At 40.2% G+C, this 18,371-nt stretch overlaps 1 protein-coding gene across 2 annotated transcripts in view; it reads right to left on the bottom strand.

Moving 5' to 3' along the window:
- Nucleotides 1–360: 360 nt before the first annotated feature.
- VCL (vinculin) overlaps nt 361–18,371 on the bottom strand; it is a 60,387-nt gene continuing 42,376 nt past the window's right edge. The window contains exons 9-22 of one of the 2 annotated variants that reach the window (XM_040606072.1): nt 18,214–18,367; nt 17,052–17,227; nt 15,652–15,842; nt 14,989–15,188; nt 14,339–14,467; nt 13,155–13,304; nt 12,452–12,560; nt 11,153–11,455; nt 10,469–10,593; nt 9,960–10,145; nt 6,744–6,953; nt 4,389–4,592; nt 3,663–3,767; nt 361–2,940 (exon numbers count right to left, since the gene is read on the bottom strand). In XM_040606072.1, coding sequence (XP_040462006.1) covers nt 2,794–2,940; nt 3,663–3,767; nt 4,389–4,592; nt 6,744–6,953; nt 9,960–10,145; nt 10,469–10,593; nt 11,153–11,455; nt 12,452–12,560; nt 13,155–13,304; nt 14,339–14,467; nt 14,989–15,188; nt 15,652–15,842; nt 17,052–17,227; nt 18,214–18,367 — 2,389 coding nt within the window. In that variant the 3' untranslated portion in view covers nt 361–2,793. The remainder of the gene's footprint in view (nt 2,941–3,662; nt 3,768–4,388; nt 4,593–6,743; nt 6,954–9,959; nt 10,146–10,468; nt 10,594–11,152; nt 11,456–12,451; nt 12,561–13,154; nt 13,305–14,338; nt 14,468–14,988; nt 15,189–15,651; nt 15,843–17,051; nt 17,228–18,213; nt 18,368–18,371) is intronic. The other variant, XM_040606071.1, reaches the window with a different exon arrangement.

The raw sequence follows: 18,371 nt of genomic DNA, 5'->3' as shown, positions 1-18,371 counted from the left end.
AGGAGCACACTGGTTCCCCACTAACAGCCCTTGCATTCTGTTTGTGAAGTAAAACTCAGAGCAGCCAGGCACTGGCCAGAGCAGCCGTCCTTCCCTTACCGACCCGGTCAGGCAAAGCCCAAACTCCCATTTTCTCCTCCTGGACCACCACTTCCAGTAAGTTTTTTAATGACCAGTTTTACAGGCACAAAAGACAGAAGCAGCTTGTTTTAATCTTCTGGTTGAGAAATGTTGCACTTTTTCCTGTTCAGAAAAATGCAGAAATAACTGTTGTTTTGCTTTAGTATTTCTGCTGCTTTGACTTGCTGCTGCTACACCGTTACCCACTGCTCCATTTCCGTTAAGGGTCACAAGCTGACATTTGTACAAATGCATTTTTATTGTTTCAACAGAACCAAAGAAAAGTTGAAAACATTAGACTATACAATACATTTTGGTTTATAAACAAAGTTTTATAGTGGTAAAACATTTCTAAGTGACATTCATGGTCTCTTTCAATTTTTTGCTGCATTTCAGGTCTGAAGACCAATAGTGTTCAAAAAAGCAGTAATTGCATAAGGTGGACAAGTATCTTAGCTGCTACAAAACAGTTCAAGAACTTAGAGCAAACATTCTGGAAGAATATCAAAGGCAACCATGATTCATAACTTTCCTGCAAACATTCCTCAAGAAACAAAACCTGATCTTTGGCATAAACAATTATGTATTAAAGGCATTAGTAATATTGCATTAATATCAGTCAAGCAACTAAACAGTGATGCTAAAAAAAAATAATCTCACAGAGAAGCTTGAATTGGGGGCGGGGAAGGGAAACATGAGGAGCATTGAAAAGTAATACGGGAAGACTATTTAGAAAATCCCTTCAAAATAACCTCTACCTATTCAGTGTTATTTACTATTAAATAGAAATGACTAGATCACCATTCTGTTGGAGAGCTGGTATAAACCAACCAAATGCAAGACATTCAGGTTAAGGCTCTAGCACCCCGGCCTCCCTCTTCCCCTTGCAGGTAACCGCAGGAAGGGAACGCTACGGGAAGACCCCAGGTACCGTGTATTCCCTAACAGCCAGCACACGGAGCCGGTTACAGGCGCTCACTGCCCCTGCCCGGCTCCGTTTGAGGCAGATTTATCGCAATCGCTTTAACTTCCCTTTTTAGCCATCAGTGCATCGAGGCGGGGGCAGGGAGCGAGCCCAGGGCAGAGTGACACTGCCAGGGGCAAAGGACAGGCACCTGCCTGGTGGCTCTTCCTTCCAGCTGCTGCCACTGAGCAGTTTTTCCACGAGGGCACTTCTGTTAGAGTGGGTCTGATCGTGCCACGATTGCCAGGGGATGCAGAGGGCAGCGGGTCTGGGCAAAGTGTTCCTCGCACGTGTACGGAGACTCGTGCTAAAATAATTCTCCGTTCTGTCAAATGCCAAAAGAGGCTGCAGAGCAATTAAAAGAATGTGTGTGTGAATATGTATTCATATGTGTGAAGGCATGTTCGATTATGGAAGGATAAAAACACCCCCCAAGACTATTTTAGTAACTGGAGGGTTGTTTGGGGTTTTTTTATTGTCATTTTGTCTGGGGTTTTTTAAAGGTACAGTAAACACTTTGTTCGATTCACTATTAATGGAACTTGATAAAGATTCTGAGCTTCCAAACTCCCGCTGTCAAGACCAGTAAAAATCCCCCAGTACGTTCAGCCCTAGGAACCACTGTTTGCTGGTAGCCGTCAGACTACCTGGAAAGGGTTCCATGTCCCTGCAGCGCTTGGCTTTCAGAAAGCTCATGCATTGTTGTAAACAAGGGCAGTGAAGCAAAAGCTCTTTTTCAATTGACGATCTTTCAATTCCCACCTTGAGTGGCTGGAGTAACATTAGATGGAGGGAAGAGTTAAAAAAGAATTAATTGCTTGTGCTCATTTGGTTTTCAAAAGGAAAGAGCCAGCATTGGAGCATTGGGCATATTCTGGTCCTGGACATGCAGCTACCTTAAGGGAACCAGGAGTTTTCAGCTCAATGCATTGCTGAACTGAGCAAGACGGGAAGAGTTCCGTGATTTAAGGTCTCCAGCTGTAAGGCTCAAGCTGCCAACAGTGTGCCACCAACATCCCTGGCGACGCATTTCAGTACGGACCAAGAGCCCTGGAGCGCCTACCCACAGGGTGATGGGGGGCTGACAAAGACAGCTCCAGTTTTTGTCAAAAGTACTGTTGCCATGCAAAAATCAAAAGCAAAAAAATACCATTTCAGACATGGAATTTTAATCCTCAGTTTACAACTGTTCTGCTGCCCCTCCTTTAAATGAACCCACAGACACCTTCCATCATTTCTGCATGGTTTAAGAACTGCCAGCTAAAATCCTGTGGAAAAGTTGAATGTTTCTGTATCGATTGTCCCTAAAAAAACCTGCCAAGTAACCAGTCGTGTCCTAGACTCTCATCGCTAAGCTTAAAGTGAGGTCCACGTTTTATATCATCATGTGGGAACTACTGGAATACACAGTGCATAAATGAAATGTGCTTCTGGGAGTACAGAACTCATGAAGAGACTCTTCAAAAGGAAAAAAAAAGATAAAGGATAAGAACTGTCTACTGTCGGAAGCAGTTTTGAGGTGTTTGATATCAAACGCGTTCCGAAGACATTTGAAATGCATTCTCTTGTAATTCACACCCTTAGAATGGGGCATCAGCATAAGCTAATCTTAAGCTCACGTATACAGCACCTGTTGCCGTGACTGTATCTCTTCTGTTTCCAAAAAAAAAAGGCATTTTATGTTACAGAAAACGATACTCCTGTGGTGTTTACTGATACCAAGGGGTCTTTCTGACCCAGCGAAGAGTGAATCCAGCATCTGTTCTTATCTTAATGGACGCTGCTTCAGCTTCTCTCACAGTTTCCTTCACAGACTGCATGAGGTTCTGGGCATTATGAACCAACATCTCAGTTGCCTGTCAAGAAAAAGAAAACTCGCCAGTAGATCAGTGAATACCATGTGCAGGACCGCAGCATGGACACCCACTGTGCACGAGGGCTCCCAGTACAAACATCTAAATTAGTTTATTGCCGATTTAAACCGTGAAGAAGGAAATGAAACCACTAGCCTCTGGAAACCAGCAAGTGTTATCCCTGACTCAGAACAAGACTTCCCCATTTCTCACTGTGTATTTGTTCAAAATCTGAGTAAGAGCTTAGTGTCTCAAAGCGGAATCATCTCCCTCAGAAGCCCAAACTGCAGGATTTCAACGGAAAACACGCATTTGGAAGGTAACACAAGTGCACGGCAAGCGCTCGCGATGTTGCTGGAGAATCAGCTGAAGTACAACCCACCAGAGCGTGCTGCTACGCCTCCCTCGTCAAACCCGCTCTGGAAGGCAAGTTCTTCCCTTGGCTTGCTTTTCACTCTTGCTTAAATCAAGGAGACGAACCAACTGTTCGTATAAAAGTTTGAACCAGAGAAGCTTTTTGGCTTGGGAAGGATTTTGTGTTCCTCTACTAAACTGTAGCTTTTGAGCCAGAAAGCAAGGTGCTTTGCTAAAATTATCTTCACTGAACAGGTGAGGTAAGCTTCCAAACACCGAGTTCCCAGAACAGCTGATAGTACGTGTTGTATATTCTTCCCCATAAAACTGATCAGCAATTCCACGCTACCATCAATTTTTACACTTCTTACCTGCTCCGACTCTTCATCGCTGATGTTGGTTCTGCCCAGCATGGTAGCTTTGACAGTGGAGAGAATTTTCAGTTGTGTGCTGATGGTTGGGATTCGCTCACAGACCTAAGGAAGGAATGGGGATAAAAACCACTTGGCATTGTAAAGTGAAGCCATACATTATCTGTTGTGTTTTCAGATATAGTTTCTTGTTTTGTTTTACTACCAGATAAGGAATAAGCATGGAGGCAACCTTATAACCTTTAAGACTGTCTGACAAATACTGGTAGGATACTTGAATCTGATTTTACATGCTTTAGGATTTTTTTGGGATGGAGCCAACTTTTTTCCTTTCTTCAAGATATTCTTTCCAAGGTCTGCTTGGTTAGGAATGGGATGACGTATATTTAGCTAAGACTGCAAAACTAAGGAGTGTTATATTTCTGCTACTACCCTTTGACACAAAGGAGTGAGTAGATGAAATACAAAGCAACACAGGCTTAGGTCAGAGCAGTGTTCCTAGCACAGTATTTTTCAAAACCTCTTTGGACACAAGCATCTTCCACTCACCTGTAAACAAATCCCGACTTTACAGAATATATACGGCCATGGGATCTAAAAACAGACACAGAACCTGACAAAGCTTTACAAGCCCAGGATGTACACGATGTACTGCCACAACTCCTGTGCTCACTCACGCTAAGAAAGGCACAGAAAAAAGTATTTGAGGCATTTACAACCCATTACCTGCAAGAGGTTTGTTCTTATGCGCTTGTCAGTGCACTGCTTTGCCACCTCTTTGGCTAATCGAGTGACTTCATCCGACGCCTTAGCAATATCCTTCGCGCACTGAATAAGGGCGCGCTTGTTTCCACTGCCTCCTCTCACCAGGCGCGACATCTCTGCCATTAGCAGCGCCATTCGTTTAGCGGCAGCAATGATGTCATTACCCTGAAGAGAACAACACGAGTTAGTGTTCATGCCGGGGCAGAAGCTTCACAGACGTCACGACAACAGCAGCGTACATTTTGGTAGCAACCCTTTCAAGAACTTAAGGATGGAAGAACCATTTGTGACAGAAGAGGTTTCTTCAAGGAACAGGAAAGATCTGTACTAATTATAGGTTTCTGACATTTTTCTTTCTAACACTCAGGAAAAAAGGTTCGCTTCAAAACTGGAAAAGAAGTGGTAAAAAAAAGTGTTAGTTTGTCCATGGAATGAGAGTTACGCTCTGCTGGCTAGGTTTTAAGATAAAGCATGTTATTAGCATTTGAAATTCCAGATTTCCCATAAAAGGCTTTTTTTTCAATTAAAAAAAAAGGTGCTAAATAGCTTGTTAAACTAAATAGCACTAATTAAGTTAAATAATTAGTCATAACAGTCAAGCATGAAATTTCCAGTGACATCTGAAATTGAAGCTGTGAAAGCATCAGAGCTATGCTGCTATAATGCTAAAGGACAAATGGAAGAGAATCTGTAACATACAAAAACTTTTGTCACAGGGAGATGCAACGATTACTTTTTTTTTAAGGTTATTTCTTGAAAATAAGTCTTCCTTTTTGACAAAATCTCCCCCTTTAAGATAAAGCTTCCAGGAGAGAAGAACATAGGCACTCAAAAGATAATCTAGAGACGTTTCTTCATTAAAATCCAGGTTTCCTGTACATCAAAATTACAGTCACAGAAATACTCCTGAGAGATTAAGTAGGACTGAGGCTAAACCATTCCTTCTACACTGTTCCAGAGAGAAACCTAGTGCAAGGACAAGCAGACCCAGAGGATCAGTTGTTAGTAGTCTGTTAGTGTATGTAGGGACAAAAGCGAACTCTTTGGTGCCATGAAGCATCCCTATTGTGTGGGTGAAATATTAGCAGTGAGTTTAAGTATTAGCACGCTCTTTCCTCAGCATAATTGCACAAGTAATGACCGATGCAGTTCGCAGCAGCGAGTACACAGTGAGAACCCAGCTTAGCACATGTATTCTCTATCCCTGTGGACATACCTCCCTGACTCACTACCAGCAAATTCAAGTCATCCCAGATATTTTACAAATACAGGCGACAAAAAGCTGAACTATTTGTTACCGTGACCTAAAAGCTAAACAGTTTGCTAGTGTAACCAGACAGGATACAAATGACATAACACAAAGCTTTTCCATGTTTTCACGTAGGAGGACCAAGAAATGAGGACCAGTGTCATTTACGAAGCCCTCTAACAAGTTATCCAAGCATCAGAATCTGAAAAGGACAAGAACAATTTTAAAGCCCTTTTTATTAAAATAGTTTAGTATGTCTATCTACGTCAACATATGCACGCACATATACATACACACACATCCCTAACCCTTTTTTGTTACGGGACACCAACCTTATTTTTTGCAGCATGCTATATGAAAAGTGACCAGTCTTGCAAACATTTGTGTTCAGACAGAAGAGACAGGCTACTTGTGAATGTCTGAACCTCATGTTAGATTTCCACGGGTTCCATATAAACACACCCTCAATTCAGCAGCTACCAGCATTCAGTGCAGCTTCTTCATAAAAGAATTCTCTCAAGACCAGCAACTGCAATACAGCCAAGTGCAAGCCAGCAGACAGTCAGTCGTCCTCCATAAACACTGCCACACAAAGCCATTCCTCCTTGGAAGGTATTTTAATTGCTGGCACCAATGGAAGCAAAGCACAACAGACACATTAAATGACTTCTTGACTGTTGTATACTCTGCTGTATCTGGAAGTCATTAAGAAACCATTAACCATGGCTTCCCAGGTAGCCCAAACGAATGAAAAAAAGAACGGGGCAGGGGGAGGGAAGACGACCCCTACAACAGTCTGAAAACTGCCATAACAGAGAAGAACAGGCAGGTGCAAAGGGAGAGGAAGCCGCTGAATATTAATAAGTGACCCAAATCAAGCTTCAATCCGGCACTGACAAACAGATCTAGCAACTTGTGAAGCCACTCTCAGTCCTTAGAATGATGTGCAGACACACTTATTCATTCAGAATGGCCGGGCCCAGCAGGGATCAAGAGTGATGCAAATGTGTCAGCGTTCCAAATGGCTGGATGCACACGGATCAGTCCCCGGGGAGACTCAGGAGTACCTTACTAGACCACTTGGTTGCTTCCCGATGTAGAGACTGAGCAGCAGCCAGAATGGGCTGGTTAACAGGCTGATTGGTTGGCATTAACAGCAGCTCAGGCTCGTAATCATCTTCAATGTCAGAGGGGAGAGTGAATTCAACATCTGCATCATCCTCCTCAGCTATATCTACACCAGCCTCAGCCGCTTCATTAATCACAGTCACATCAGGCTTTGCAGGTGGCAGCAAGGGTGGAGAAACAGGGGACAGTTAGTACAAGAAGCAGAATTTGGTAGAAGAGCATGAACTGAGCTGTTTTAGTGACCAAAACATCCTCTTGGTCTCCCAGGATCTGATAAGGCAGCTCTCGGTTCAGGTCAGAGGGAGGAGGGGAAGGAATACAAGATGAGCAGAAGGAAACAAACATTTCACCTGTGAAGCGAAGTTACCAAAAATTTTAAGAAGTTACGGTTCAAAGATGCAGCAACAGTTTTCATTGGAGCGTACAGCTTCTACAGACAGAGGCTGGCTTGGAGAACAACATTTTACTGGCAAGACAATGGTGAAATGAATGGAGTTTCCGTTTCCACGAAAGCCGTTTCGACTGCATAGAAGCAGGCACAGCAGCCGATGACTGTGGTATCTGTGCCGATAGAAAGCTTTGTATGGAAAGCCGTTCATGTGTATGTTGCAAGGAGAGAGCGCAGCATAACAGAAAAAACACGGACACTGCTTGCTGTAGGGTTTAAAAAAAAAAAAAAAAAAAAAAAAAGGTCGGACAAGGGACACTGTAGAAGTGAGTATTGAACTACCGCAGATAATATGGAAAAGAAAAAAAGTGTTATGGGAAGAGGAGGTGATGCTGAATGCTATGAATGCTGTAGATATTACAGTTCTTAAAACCAGACTGGTACAGAATCAGTAGAGTAAGAGGATTATGAAGCATGTGATACTGTTTTGCCACAATATGTTGTATCCATTACCTTAAAAAAAAAAAGAGAGGATGCAAGTATATTATAAATATAAAATATATTAATGTATTAAATATATTGTGTTAGGATAGATCCCAAGGAAGAGGTAAGTGTTTTAACAATACAGACATTTATAATACAGCAACATTTCAATACAAAAACATTCTACAAGTTTGCTAACTATATTTCTTTTGACTAAAGCCAAGAGCGATAGAAGTCAAACTACCCCTACCAAAAACTACGTGTTTTCAGCTGTGTTTTGCTTAAGATATGGCCTTTTATAGAAAAAACATCTACACGAATGAAAACACATTGAAGCTTTGGAAGGAAGCTGTAACTTTTATATACTGCCAAATTCACCCATCTTCAAAGACAACTTCTGTTTATGTCTTAATCTAATGAAAAGTTTCCAAATATCCCTCATTCTGTGATTTATCCGGATGAGTGGAAAGGGAGGGGAAGCTAAAGCAATAGGCAGTGTTCAGTTTGTGCTCCAGGAGAAACATGGCGTACACAAAAGCCCAGAATCCACTCAGCAGAGCTTTTGTAAAGATAGAGAAAAACTAAATCCATTTTAAATCTTACAAGAATGAAGGATGTTATCAATTTTTTTTTTAAGACTAAGCACTTGTTCGTCCCCACTATAAGCGTAACACATGATGAAGTCCCAGCAGACTAATGTAATTGGGCAAAAAAGTAGAAGACAGTTGACGCACAGTCTGGTGCGATTTAGTATGAGCAAGACCTTACATTTCCGTCTTTCCAGGTCTAACCCATATTCCTCAGCACCACTGTCCATCAGTCCCTCTTCCACCCAGTAAGTGACTTCAGAGACTACAAAAATGTTTTTAAAAAGAACTTCTTCCCCCAAAACTACTGTCAGAGTAACTGTACTCATTACTAAAATAGGACTTCTAAAAAAGAATTAAAAGGAAAAATGTAGGTCTCAAATCAAAGAAACAGCAATGAAAATAGTGGTTCATAAAACTAAAGGCACTAAGCTTAGAGCTTTCATAATCAAGGAGTTTTAAGGTCTGCTGCTTGACTCTGATAAATATTTTAACAGTTGTGCTATTTAATTTAGCTTGTGTATAGTATGTGTAAGTAATTTAGCGTGTATCTAGTAAAAGCATTTTATAACCTATTGTGTATTGTTGTTACCATTTTATGATTCAAACATCAAAACACTTTTAGGAAGCTGAAATTAAGGCTTTTGGCCTCAAAACTACCTTCTGAGATGACTAATATGTTCCAGTACTATCCCTTCAGTAAGATAAATAGGTATTTGGTATATCCAGAAGTATGGGGAAAATAGAGCTTTTTGTTTTATGGAAGGGACACTCAAACAGATTTGCAGGACGACTTCATAGTGTTTGATCTGTCCTTCCAAAAGAGATGTTCTCTAAGCACAAAGCACTGAGGTTGATGCTGTAAGCCATTCAAGTTCATCTTCTCATTCACCGCCTACTTTGGCAGAGAAAAAAAGTGGAGATTTGTAAAAGCCAAATTCTGACCTTTAATTTATACCTGCAGAAGCCTAAATCTCGGAAGTTCTTACTCAGTTGTTGCCAGAGGTAGAATGTAGCTCTTGGGGGAACAAAAAGAGTGTAAGCAAAAAAGTTATATTAGCGTTTATAATACTGATGAGTTCGCGCTGCTTTGTCATAGCACTGAAATGGTAAATTAAATCCTTCGATTTTGACCTTGACAGCGAGTGTGACTCACTACAAAAAAGAATGAGACCAGTCTATCTATATATGGTCATTTTTCCAATCATAAATGTACCAGATTAACTACAAAGTAACTTGCATCTCCTTCTGGAATTAAGACAAACCAGCTCACGATTCCTGCAGCTGGCATCTGCAACATCCATACGGACTTTTCAAAGTCACTTAAATATAGCAATGAGCTTGTCAGCCTAGAAAGGCGTAAGTATTAGTGGCTCTCTAGGCAATACCAGCACCAAGGATCACAAACAGCTTAGCGTACAAGGCATATTTGCGTTCACAGAGATATGATAATAAAGCATTTGAGCAATTCTGAGTATTAGAACATTTGATCCTAGTTCACTCCAACATGGAAAGGGTTTCCAATTCCTCCTTCAGCAGTGTTTTTACTATTTGGTCTATAAAAGGCTTTCTCTGTCATTGAGACAGCTGACTTTGGACCAAACACACTAATAAAAAAAAAAAAAAAAAAAAAAAAAAGAAAAAGAAAAGAAAAGAAAATTTCCTTTTGCCACAAGACAGCTGTAACAACATCTTACCTTGCTAGACCATTTCCGGGCTTCATCATGCAGCTGCCTAGCAGCCATCATCATGGGCTGATTAATAGCTTCTCCTGCTTTCTGCTCTGGGAACTCTTCATCCTTTTCTTCAGGTGGTGGTGGTCTGGGTGGGGGAACCTCACCTTCTGGAAGTGGTGGTTTTGGAGGAGCCAGTTCATCAGTCAGCTAAGAAAGGCAAAAATGTTACTTAGTGCAATGGAATAGTATATAGATTGAGTAAAGGATAGTGTCACGGCAAGATGTGATTGCGTGGCCCCATGCCTCATCCATTTTTTTCAAGTGCGCCCTGTTAAAGGAAATACAGTCTTTAAATCTCTTCTTTTGAAAGCTGGATTGGTATTTTTTTAGACTTAAGTTTGCTTGTATGCATGGCTGGCCAGACAATGCATTTTATTTCTAAGCAATAAAAATATACTCAAGTAGTGTCAGCATGCAATCCACATGTCAGTGACAACTGTGTATTGTATTACAAACTATGCTGCACTTACATGAAGCTGCTCAAGGTCAGGAGGAGGAGGGGGAAAATCTGGCTCCTGAGGCTGGAAGGCTTCTCTGACTTTGGCCACAGCTCCCAGAATTCTGTATCCAGAATCCAAGAAACTCTTCTGCAAACCTTAACAAAAATCCCATTACCAGTTTAATGCCATCTTGTAATATTTAGAACTACAACACTACCCCAGAAAATTATTTCTATATCATACCGTGCCAAGTACACTTATATCTGGGAAAAAAATACATTTAAAAACTACCAAATTGTTCATAGTGAATTTACATGTTTGAAATGTTATTGTCATATGCAACATGCATAAGATAAAGCCAAAGTAATTCCTCAAACAACTTTTAGAATAGAAGAAATTATGTAATATTTTCTTATATGAAGTAGTACTGCTGATAACTCGTAACAAAACTTCTACTGAAGATTATGAAATCACATAATTAACTAGAATGCTGATTCCTTTTCCCTTGAATATGCCAAAGGTCTTTGACTGCATTTTAAAAGAGTAGGATTCAGCAGTTAGTGGTACAACCCCGATTTCACCATTCTGGGATTTGAGTGTACACAATATCTGCGTAAAAGGTGACACACAGCTGTAGAAGACAAAAGGAGCACTACTTCACATCATCTTTAGCCAGTAAACAACACACCTGAAATCAGCTGACTGAACCCTTACCAGGATCAGAAATGTTTCCTGCCACAGCTTTAGCATCCATTACCATCGGTGATATAGTTTTGCTTAGCTCATCAGAGGCTGCTTTAACAGCCTCCCGGAATTTAGGATCTTCTGAATTTTCAACCTCCCGTTTTGCTACCAGTAGGATGCGGTTCGCTCGTCTGGCAATGCTGGTGGCACCAGCTACCAGCATCTGAGGTTGCATGTTGGCCATTGCAACTTTACATTTATCAAGATCTTTCTTAATAGCCTCTTCTGATGCATCCAACAGAGATTTAGTATCAATGGCTTCATCCACTAACCCTAGAATAAAAGTTAGACACGTTAATATTCTAGTTTCATCTGTGGAAAGGGATATTTGGTTTTCCAGAGACTGTTCACAACGATAAAAGTAAGTATTTCCAACTCAGGGGGTGGGGAGTGGCGGAAGGGGTCATGGGATTCAGACCAAATGTATTACTGCAGTCTTACTTGTGATTATGTGGCACTTCTGTCACAGTAACCATGCTCAAGCTTGCTCCCACCAATGACCTCCCAAGCTCTTACCCATCTACCACAGAATGCTGCTTGAGTCAAGAACTGGCTTACACAATATATGCAGCAGAGTTTCCTTCCTCCCACCAAATGTCTTTAAGCATATTCAGTACTTTCCGTACCTCTCCCATTCATTCAAAAGGAAAGATCCCTCTGGCTGCAGTTTTACTTAAGGGTCATATATAGCGATAAGGCAGTAAGATTTAAAATACCCACGATTTAATTAGGGGGTTGGAGAACGAGGTAGTATACAGTCAGATTAGCAGACCAGTGCAAAGGATCCGCACTTTGGAAGGACTGAAACATTGAAGTGCCTCAGCAAGATTCAGCACATCAGCAGCTTTCTTTTATTCACTGCTTTCATCAAGCTGGCATCATTCGGAGCATGTTTTCTTACCCCCACTTAATTATCTGTCCTCATTCAACGTGCCAAGATTCTGCAGGAAACCCCCCCCAGTTTCTACAGTGATACGCTGCTAGCACAGCAATCGCAGGAGGGAGTAATGCTATTCTGTTTTTCCCACAAAAGAACTAAAGCCAAATTTGCTCCCATGCAGCTCAAAATTAACATGTATGAAGCAAGCTATTTTGTTTATGTTGTAACATATACATATTTCTGGATTTAGAGAGCTCATTCCCACTTCTCTTTATTTTTAATCAGTCGTTGCTCTTAGGCATGTTTCATCAATCCAAACAGAACGGGGAGAAAATCTATACCAGCTAGTTAGCCACAAGCATAATCTTCAACAAAAATTCTTAGTTTACCTGTCATTTTTTCTACGTTATCAATCCATTGGTTTTTCATGGTCTCAAAATGTTCATAGGCAGCTTGATTTCCAGGATTTCTCAGGAGGATACGAGCAGCTGATACTACCTGCCAATGGAAACCATTTTTAATTATAGAAGTATCAGTATGTAATGACTTCGCACACAGTCTTGGAAATGCTTGGGGTTTTTTCAGGACTGGACATGTAGGTCCTCATTTGGAAAACTAGTTCGTTGATTCTAGTTCAACATCTAGCTGCTCAAAGATTTATGCTGCTTCAGGAATTTGTTGATACAAATACTTTTTTTCTGGAACTCCAATTACACGTAATATATCTTAAAACCACTTCTTGAAAGCACTAAAGTATAATACTTCCTACACTGCCAAAATTTGAGATGCAAGTTTAATCTGGAAAAAATTAATTAAAGAGCATTTTTTCCACTTATTTTACTAATCTTCAAAGTAGTTCAAGGATAAGTCAGTAACACTTCTGTCCAAAAGGTGAAGAGTTAGGCATGTCATTTAATCAGTGTGTTCTGCTTGGTATCATATACACAAATATTTGCCATTCCCTTTTAGGGGCGCCAGCACTATGTTCCTTGCTGGTGTTAACATTTCTCTAGAACAGAGGCATAAAGAAAAGTCCACAGAAGCTGTTCCCAGCCCTTTTAACATAAGCCCTTCGAGACAAAGGAAGCAAACCTGCGGGGTAAGTTCCCTCGCTGATTTCACTGTTGCCTGAATGCCCTCCACAGTAGTTTTATTCGCAGTTCCAACTGCAGCTGCTTTTTCTGCTGTAGCTCCCAGTCTAGCAGCATGATTTTCAAAGTTTGCTGCTCTTTCATCAAACACCTAGTTGTCAGAAGAGAAAAGCCATTAAAACCGCCTAACTTCCCTAATAGAATACTATTTCTTCAAATTATCAAATACCAGAGACACCTTCATAACATCCAAACTTAATTCATCTCCTGAGAGGATGAAAGAGGACACAAAAGCTTTGAAGCTGTTCTAATTTTTTAATCTTTACATTACTGGACTTTCTTCTTTACTAACTCATTTGGGCAACAAAGCATATTACCACACTTTATAGCTTCGAGATATTAAGGTCACTAATTCCTGACGACTACTGCTTTAACACATACCGCGTTAAAACCATTTTAGCTCACAGACATTACAAATTCATAATTCAAAAGTAACTGCATCTGAAAGACAGATACGGGGTTTTACCCTAAAAAACTGAAGGTTCGCATTGGAAAAAACCTCCCTCCCTCCACAGTCCTTAGCTATTCAAGGCACAGAATACTTTGACAAAAAGCTATCCTGTCATAAAGCTAAATTCCCCAAGGCCTTAGGAATCGTTGTGACCATGTTTAAATCAACTAGCCAAACAGAGCTGCCAGTCAGAGTTTTAGACACTTCCTATGCACCCAGCAGCTTTGAAGTACAGGCAACATTATCCAGCAATAGAACAGATTAAATCTGTTGATCAATCCTGTCATAAATTTGACTATTATAATCAGCTTATATAATGCTGAGAGATATAGTCCCCTAACTGGTATGTCAGTGATTTTTGCACAAGAATTTTTAGCTTGCTGAAGGCAACGTGGTACAAACATCACAGGGAGAAATCTTTGACATTTACTGAAGTCAGAGACAATACAGTTTCCAGGGGTGTACAGCACACTTTGCAATCTCCAAGAGTCCTGAGAGATTTGCATGGCAATCATTATGCTGTCAGAATTAATAAGCATGTATCACAAGCTTGAGAAAAAAAAGTATCAATCCATTTTTCAAAATACTGCTTCATTTTTCAAAAGACCAATTCAGGCAAAATTAAACAATAACTGAAGGTTCACACGGGGGAAAGACCACCTGGGTATACTTGCCTCGTCTCTATTGGGAGCATCAGAGGGAGCAGTGGCTGCTACTGCTAACAATTTAATAGGAGTTGTGGTGTCACTAAAAACGTCAGAAACCTCCTGGGTCATTGCCTCTTGCATCCGTGTTTTAAGGTCCTTTGAAAAAGAAAAAAAAAAAAAAAAAAGGAGAATTATTACTATATGGTACAGGAATATTAAGTTTGTAGGTATTCAAATCCCATAAAACCTCTTCCACAAAAAAAAAAAAAAAAAAAAAGCCCAAAACAATGGCAGCCATTAAGATACAATGATCTTAAAAGCATGATCAATGATTCATTCTTTATATAATTTGAAATACAAGAAGCTTACGTACCGCTCCTTGAAGTGGCATCAGAAGCTATGAACAGCACGATTTGAGACCTTGCCCCTCAAATCTGCAATGTTAGCATGCTATTTTCTTTTAAAATGAACTCAAGTTTTACTTCTATAATTGTTCATTTGGAATTACAGCTTGATATCACGGCCTCCGCAGAAAGTTAGCTTTAAGCATCTCAGGTGAACCAACTGGGGGTTTGCTGCACTTTTTTATTGATGCCTCACACACACAAGCACTTTATCAGAGGAGTGCAAATACTTCAGCATGTCATGTGTTTCACTGCACAGGAGCAGATTTTTACCTTCAGCGAGTCCTGAAGCTGAGCAGCAATCGCCCTGGCCTGAGGGGATTCTCCCTCCCCTCTGGCCGCAAGGTCAGCCAGCTGGGCAGCTAGTTGGTCTACACGGTCACATTTGGCAAGCAGATCTTGACGATAGGGTCCCATCATGACATTGGCTAAACGACGGCCTTCTGCAACCAGACCCCGAATTGCTGCCTGGCCTACAATGCAAGAAGTGGTGTTGCATTAACAGATGGTAAAACAAAAAATTAAAAGCGTAAGTTGGATGCACCATGAAGTAAGTGATGCTTCAGAATTCTTGGGTTTAAGAACACTTTTCTAGGTAGTGGAAAGGATCTTCTGCAGTTTATCACTGAGTAACTGCAGTTCAAACCCATATAAAAATTCAATTCTCATTATGTTCTTTTTGCTTATTACAGCAACTCTGGCTAGAGATGCATCTTTTTGAACTAGGGTGGTCTGACAGGAGTTAACCATGACGGCTGTCAGGTACTCCTACATAACTAGCCTATTGACTCCAATAGAGAGCACTTAGAAATTCCAAGCACTGCAATTCATCTCCACATCATTACAAGTCATCAGAAGAGCAGGAAGAGGGGGAGAAAAGCCAAGTAGAAAACATACGTTAAAACCAAGGTGGGAAGAGCATGCAGAAGCACTTACCTACTCCCCGATCAGCAACTGTAGGATTGTCTATCCACCTTTGAGCTTGCTCAATCTTTCCCTCCAAATGGACAGCTGCTTTAACTGGCCTAGTATTTGCTACAGCCCTGTTTGTTTTGGACTGCAAATTCTGAAGTGATGTAGCTATTTGCTTAGCCAGTGCACGGGCCTCAGGAGAGTCACCTTTCCCACTAAGGATTAAAAAGAAAAAAAAGTATAGTCACATAAAGATCATTTACAGCTTATCCCAAATTCAGCAGGAAGGCACAACGAAAGGTACTTCATCTGCTTAAATAAGGTAAAATTTGACACTTCAGTCTCCAAGCAAATAACGCAGATCTGTCATCCATAAATCCCTACCTCATGTTTCTCTGCTGCGGTACCTGGATATTATGTATGTTCAACAGAGCCCTGAGATGGGGGAAGGCATGGTACTGTCATTGATAATGCTGATTTATGACTTTGATTTCCCATACTTGTGGCTGTCTTATTAGCAACTGCAATAATGCCACACATATTACAAGCAGAAAAGTATACAGCAACAGACCCAAGGCTATATATAAACTTGAAAAGAGGTAAGCACGTCAAGGCCTCAAGCAGCTAAATGTCATGAAAATCTTGATTAAAGTTTTCAGCTGGTGAAGAAAGAAAAAGTTTTCTCCATGTTGCAGCTGCTCATAGATGAAGATCACAGTTTATACAAGAACTGTTTCTCCACTTCCATTCTCAAGCATCCTCTTTGCAAAACTGATACAGAAATATCATAATGTCTTATATATAGTTTGCAGTTGCAGCTTAGAACACTGACACTGACTGAAGTGGTAGATACTCCAATGTGCCATTTAGTGAACTGCTTAGCAAAAAAAAGTGATGACATTTGTCTGTATAAACCAACTTAAATTTCCCATTACTTCATTCCTTTGAATTGCCTTGACAGTACAAAGGAGCTCACTTTTGGCTTCAGTTTGCCTGTCAAATATTCCACAGGTAGGAGCAAGAAAATATTTTCTAGGTAATACCACTCTGGTTACTTTCTTTGGTGTTTTTGGGGGGTTTGGGGGTTTTGTTTTGTTTTGTTTTTGAGGAGGGTAGTGCAAGCTGGGATTTGGAATAGAATTCATTAGGTTGAAGCATTAAAAAGGATACCATATTTTATAAATTGAATTTCTTAAAGAACATTAAAAAGTTAGCTTCCCCCTCCAGGAAGTGTAAAATTCTTCACATTCAGTTTTTACTAAATGCAGGACAGAAACTCAGAAGTATAAGATGTCCATTCCCAGTTCCTCTTTCAGAGGAAAATATATTCTCCGATTAATCTTCAATCATCTGATTTTGCTCAGCACTCTGAGCTGCAAATGAAAGTAATTCAAATAAATCAATGGTGATAAAATAATACGTACTGTCGTCGCAGATCTGACAGCTTAGCTGTCAAAGCAGAGATTTCACCCAAGGAACGAAGAATATCATCTCTTTCTTTAGGCTCCTCACATAATTCTGCAACTTTCCTCGCTTCAGCCATAATTCCCCGAATACATTCTTCTCCTTCGCTGCCCCCATTAGGGTCTGCAAGCCAATTCTTAAAAGAAAGAAGTTGCGTACGAGTGAAGATAAATAGTAACATTATTTCTATAGAGACTTTTAAACAAAAATAAATACCAATACAGCTTTCAAAACTTTAACAGAAAATACATTTCAAAAACAATTTATTAGATACCATGAAGTTGTTCTGTTGTCTGACAGATCCTATGTTTTGAAAAAGATGTCAAACTAGATATCTATCCAAAGATTTTACATTCTCTCTCTCTCTCCAACATTCGCCAACGTTTTTTTCAGAAGTAAAATTTAATGAGTGGCTCTAGAGACTCATGATCTGGCTTTCAGTAAAAGAAAAAACAAAACGCAGATGCTCTTTACAAAGCTTTTCCTAAAAAGTCTCATCATTTTATTCAATATTATAAATAATATTAATGTATTTTTTATATATATATATTTATAATTATATAGACATATACACATTCAGATAAGGTATATATAGAATTTCATTATTTTATGACCAACATCATCCCTGGGTAATAGGCTGACCACTAAGAGAAATTTAAGAGTTACAAAAAGAAAGGATCAACTAAAAGAAAAAGTAGTTTCATTACCATTGTTTCGGTTTTGTCATGAGTACAAAGTTCTAAATCCTGAACTCTGCTCCCAAAACACTGCCCAAGGAAAGGGCTCACAGGTAAATCTGTGCAGTCTGAAACTCCTCTTTTCTTTAATAAAGATCAGTTTATGTCCAAATTTAAGGTGTTTCCTCTTTTTAATGTCATAACCTTGAAATTTTTAGCAATGCTAGAAAAATTACAAAAAAATGATCATAAGCTGTAGAAAAACTCATAGCACCCTGTAAACTACTGAATTTAAGATTTTTCTTTGTAAAAGCAAGAATCTCCTATACGTTTTTCCTAACAAGTAACTGTTGTGCTTGGAAACAACTACCATAGTTCAGTATAGCAGCTCTAACAACAGCAATGCAATCATGTTCTGATGTATTTATTAAATCATTAGTGGTACCTGAGCAGCATCAATCTTCTTAGCAATTGCCTGCTTCGAGTTCGTCATGGCCTCCAGTTTGCGGGCTGCATTCTCCACTTTTGCAGTGAGCAAATCCAGACCTTGAGAGACCTGCTGTGCTTTCTGCATAGCCATGGGTGTCGCACCCTGCCCTCTGC

The sequence above is a fragment of the Falco naumanni genome, chromosome 9, assembly GCF_017639655.2.
Source record: "Falco naumanni isolate bFalNau1 chromosome 9, bFalNau1.pat, whole genome shotgun sequence".
In the NCBI taxonomy this organism is placed as follows: domain Eukaryota; kingdom Metazoa; phylum Chordata; class Aves; order Falconiformes; family Falconidae; genus Falco; species Falco naumanni.
This window is presented reverse-complemented; position numbering and strand designations above follow the sequence as displayed.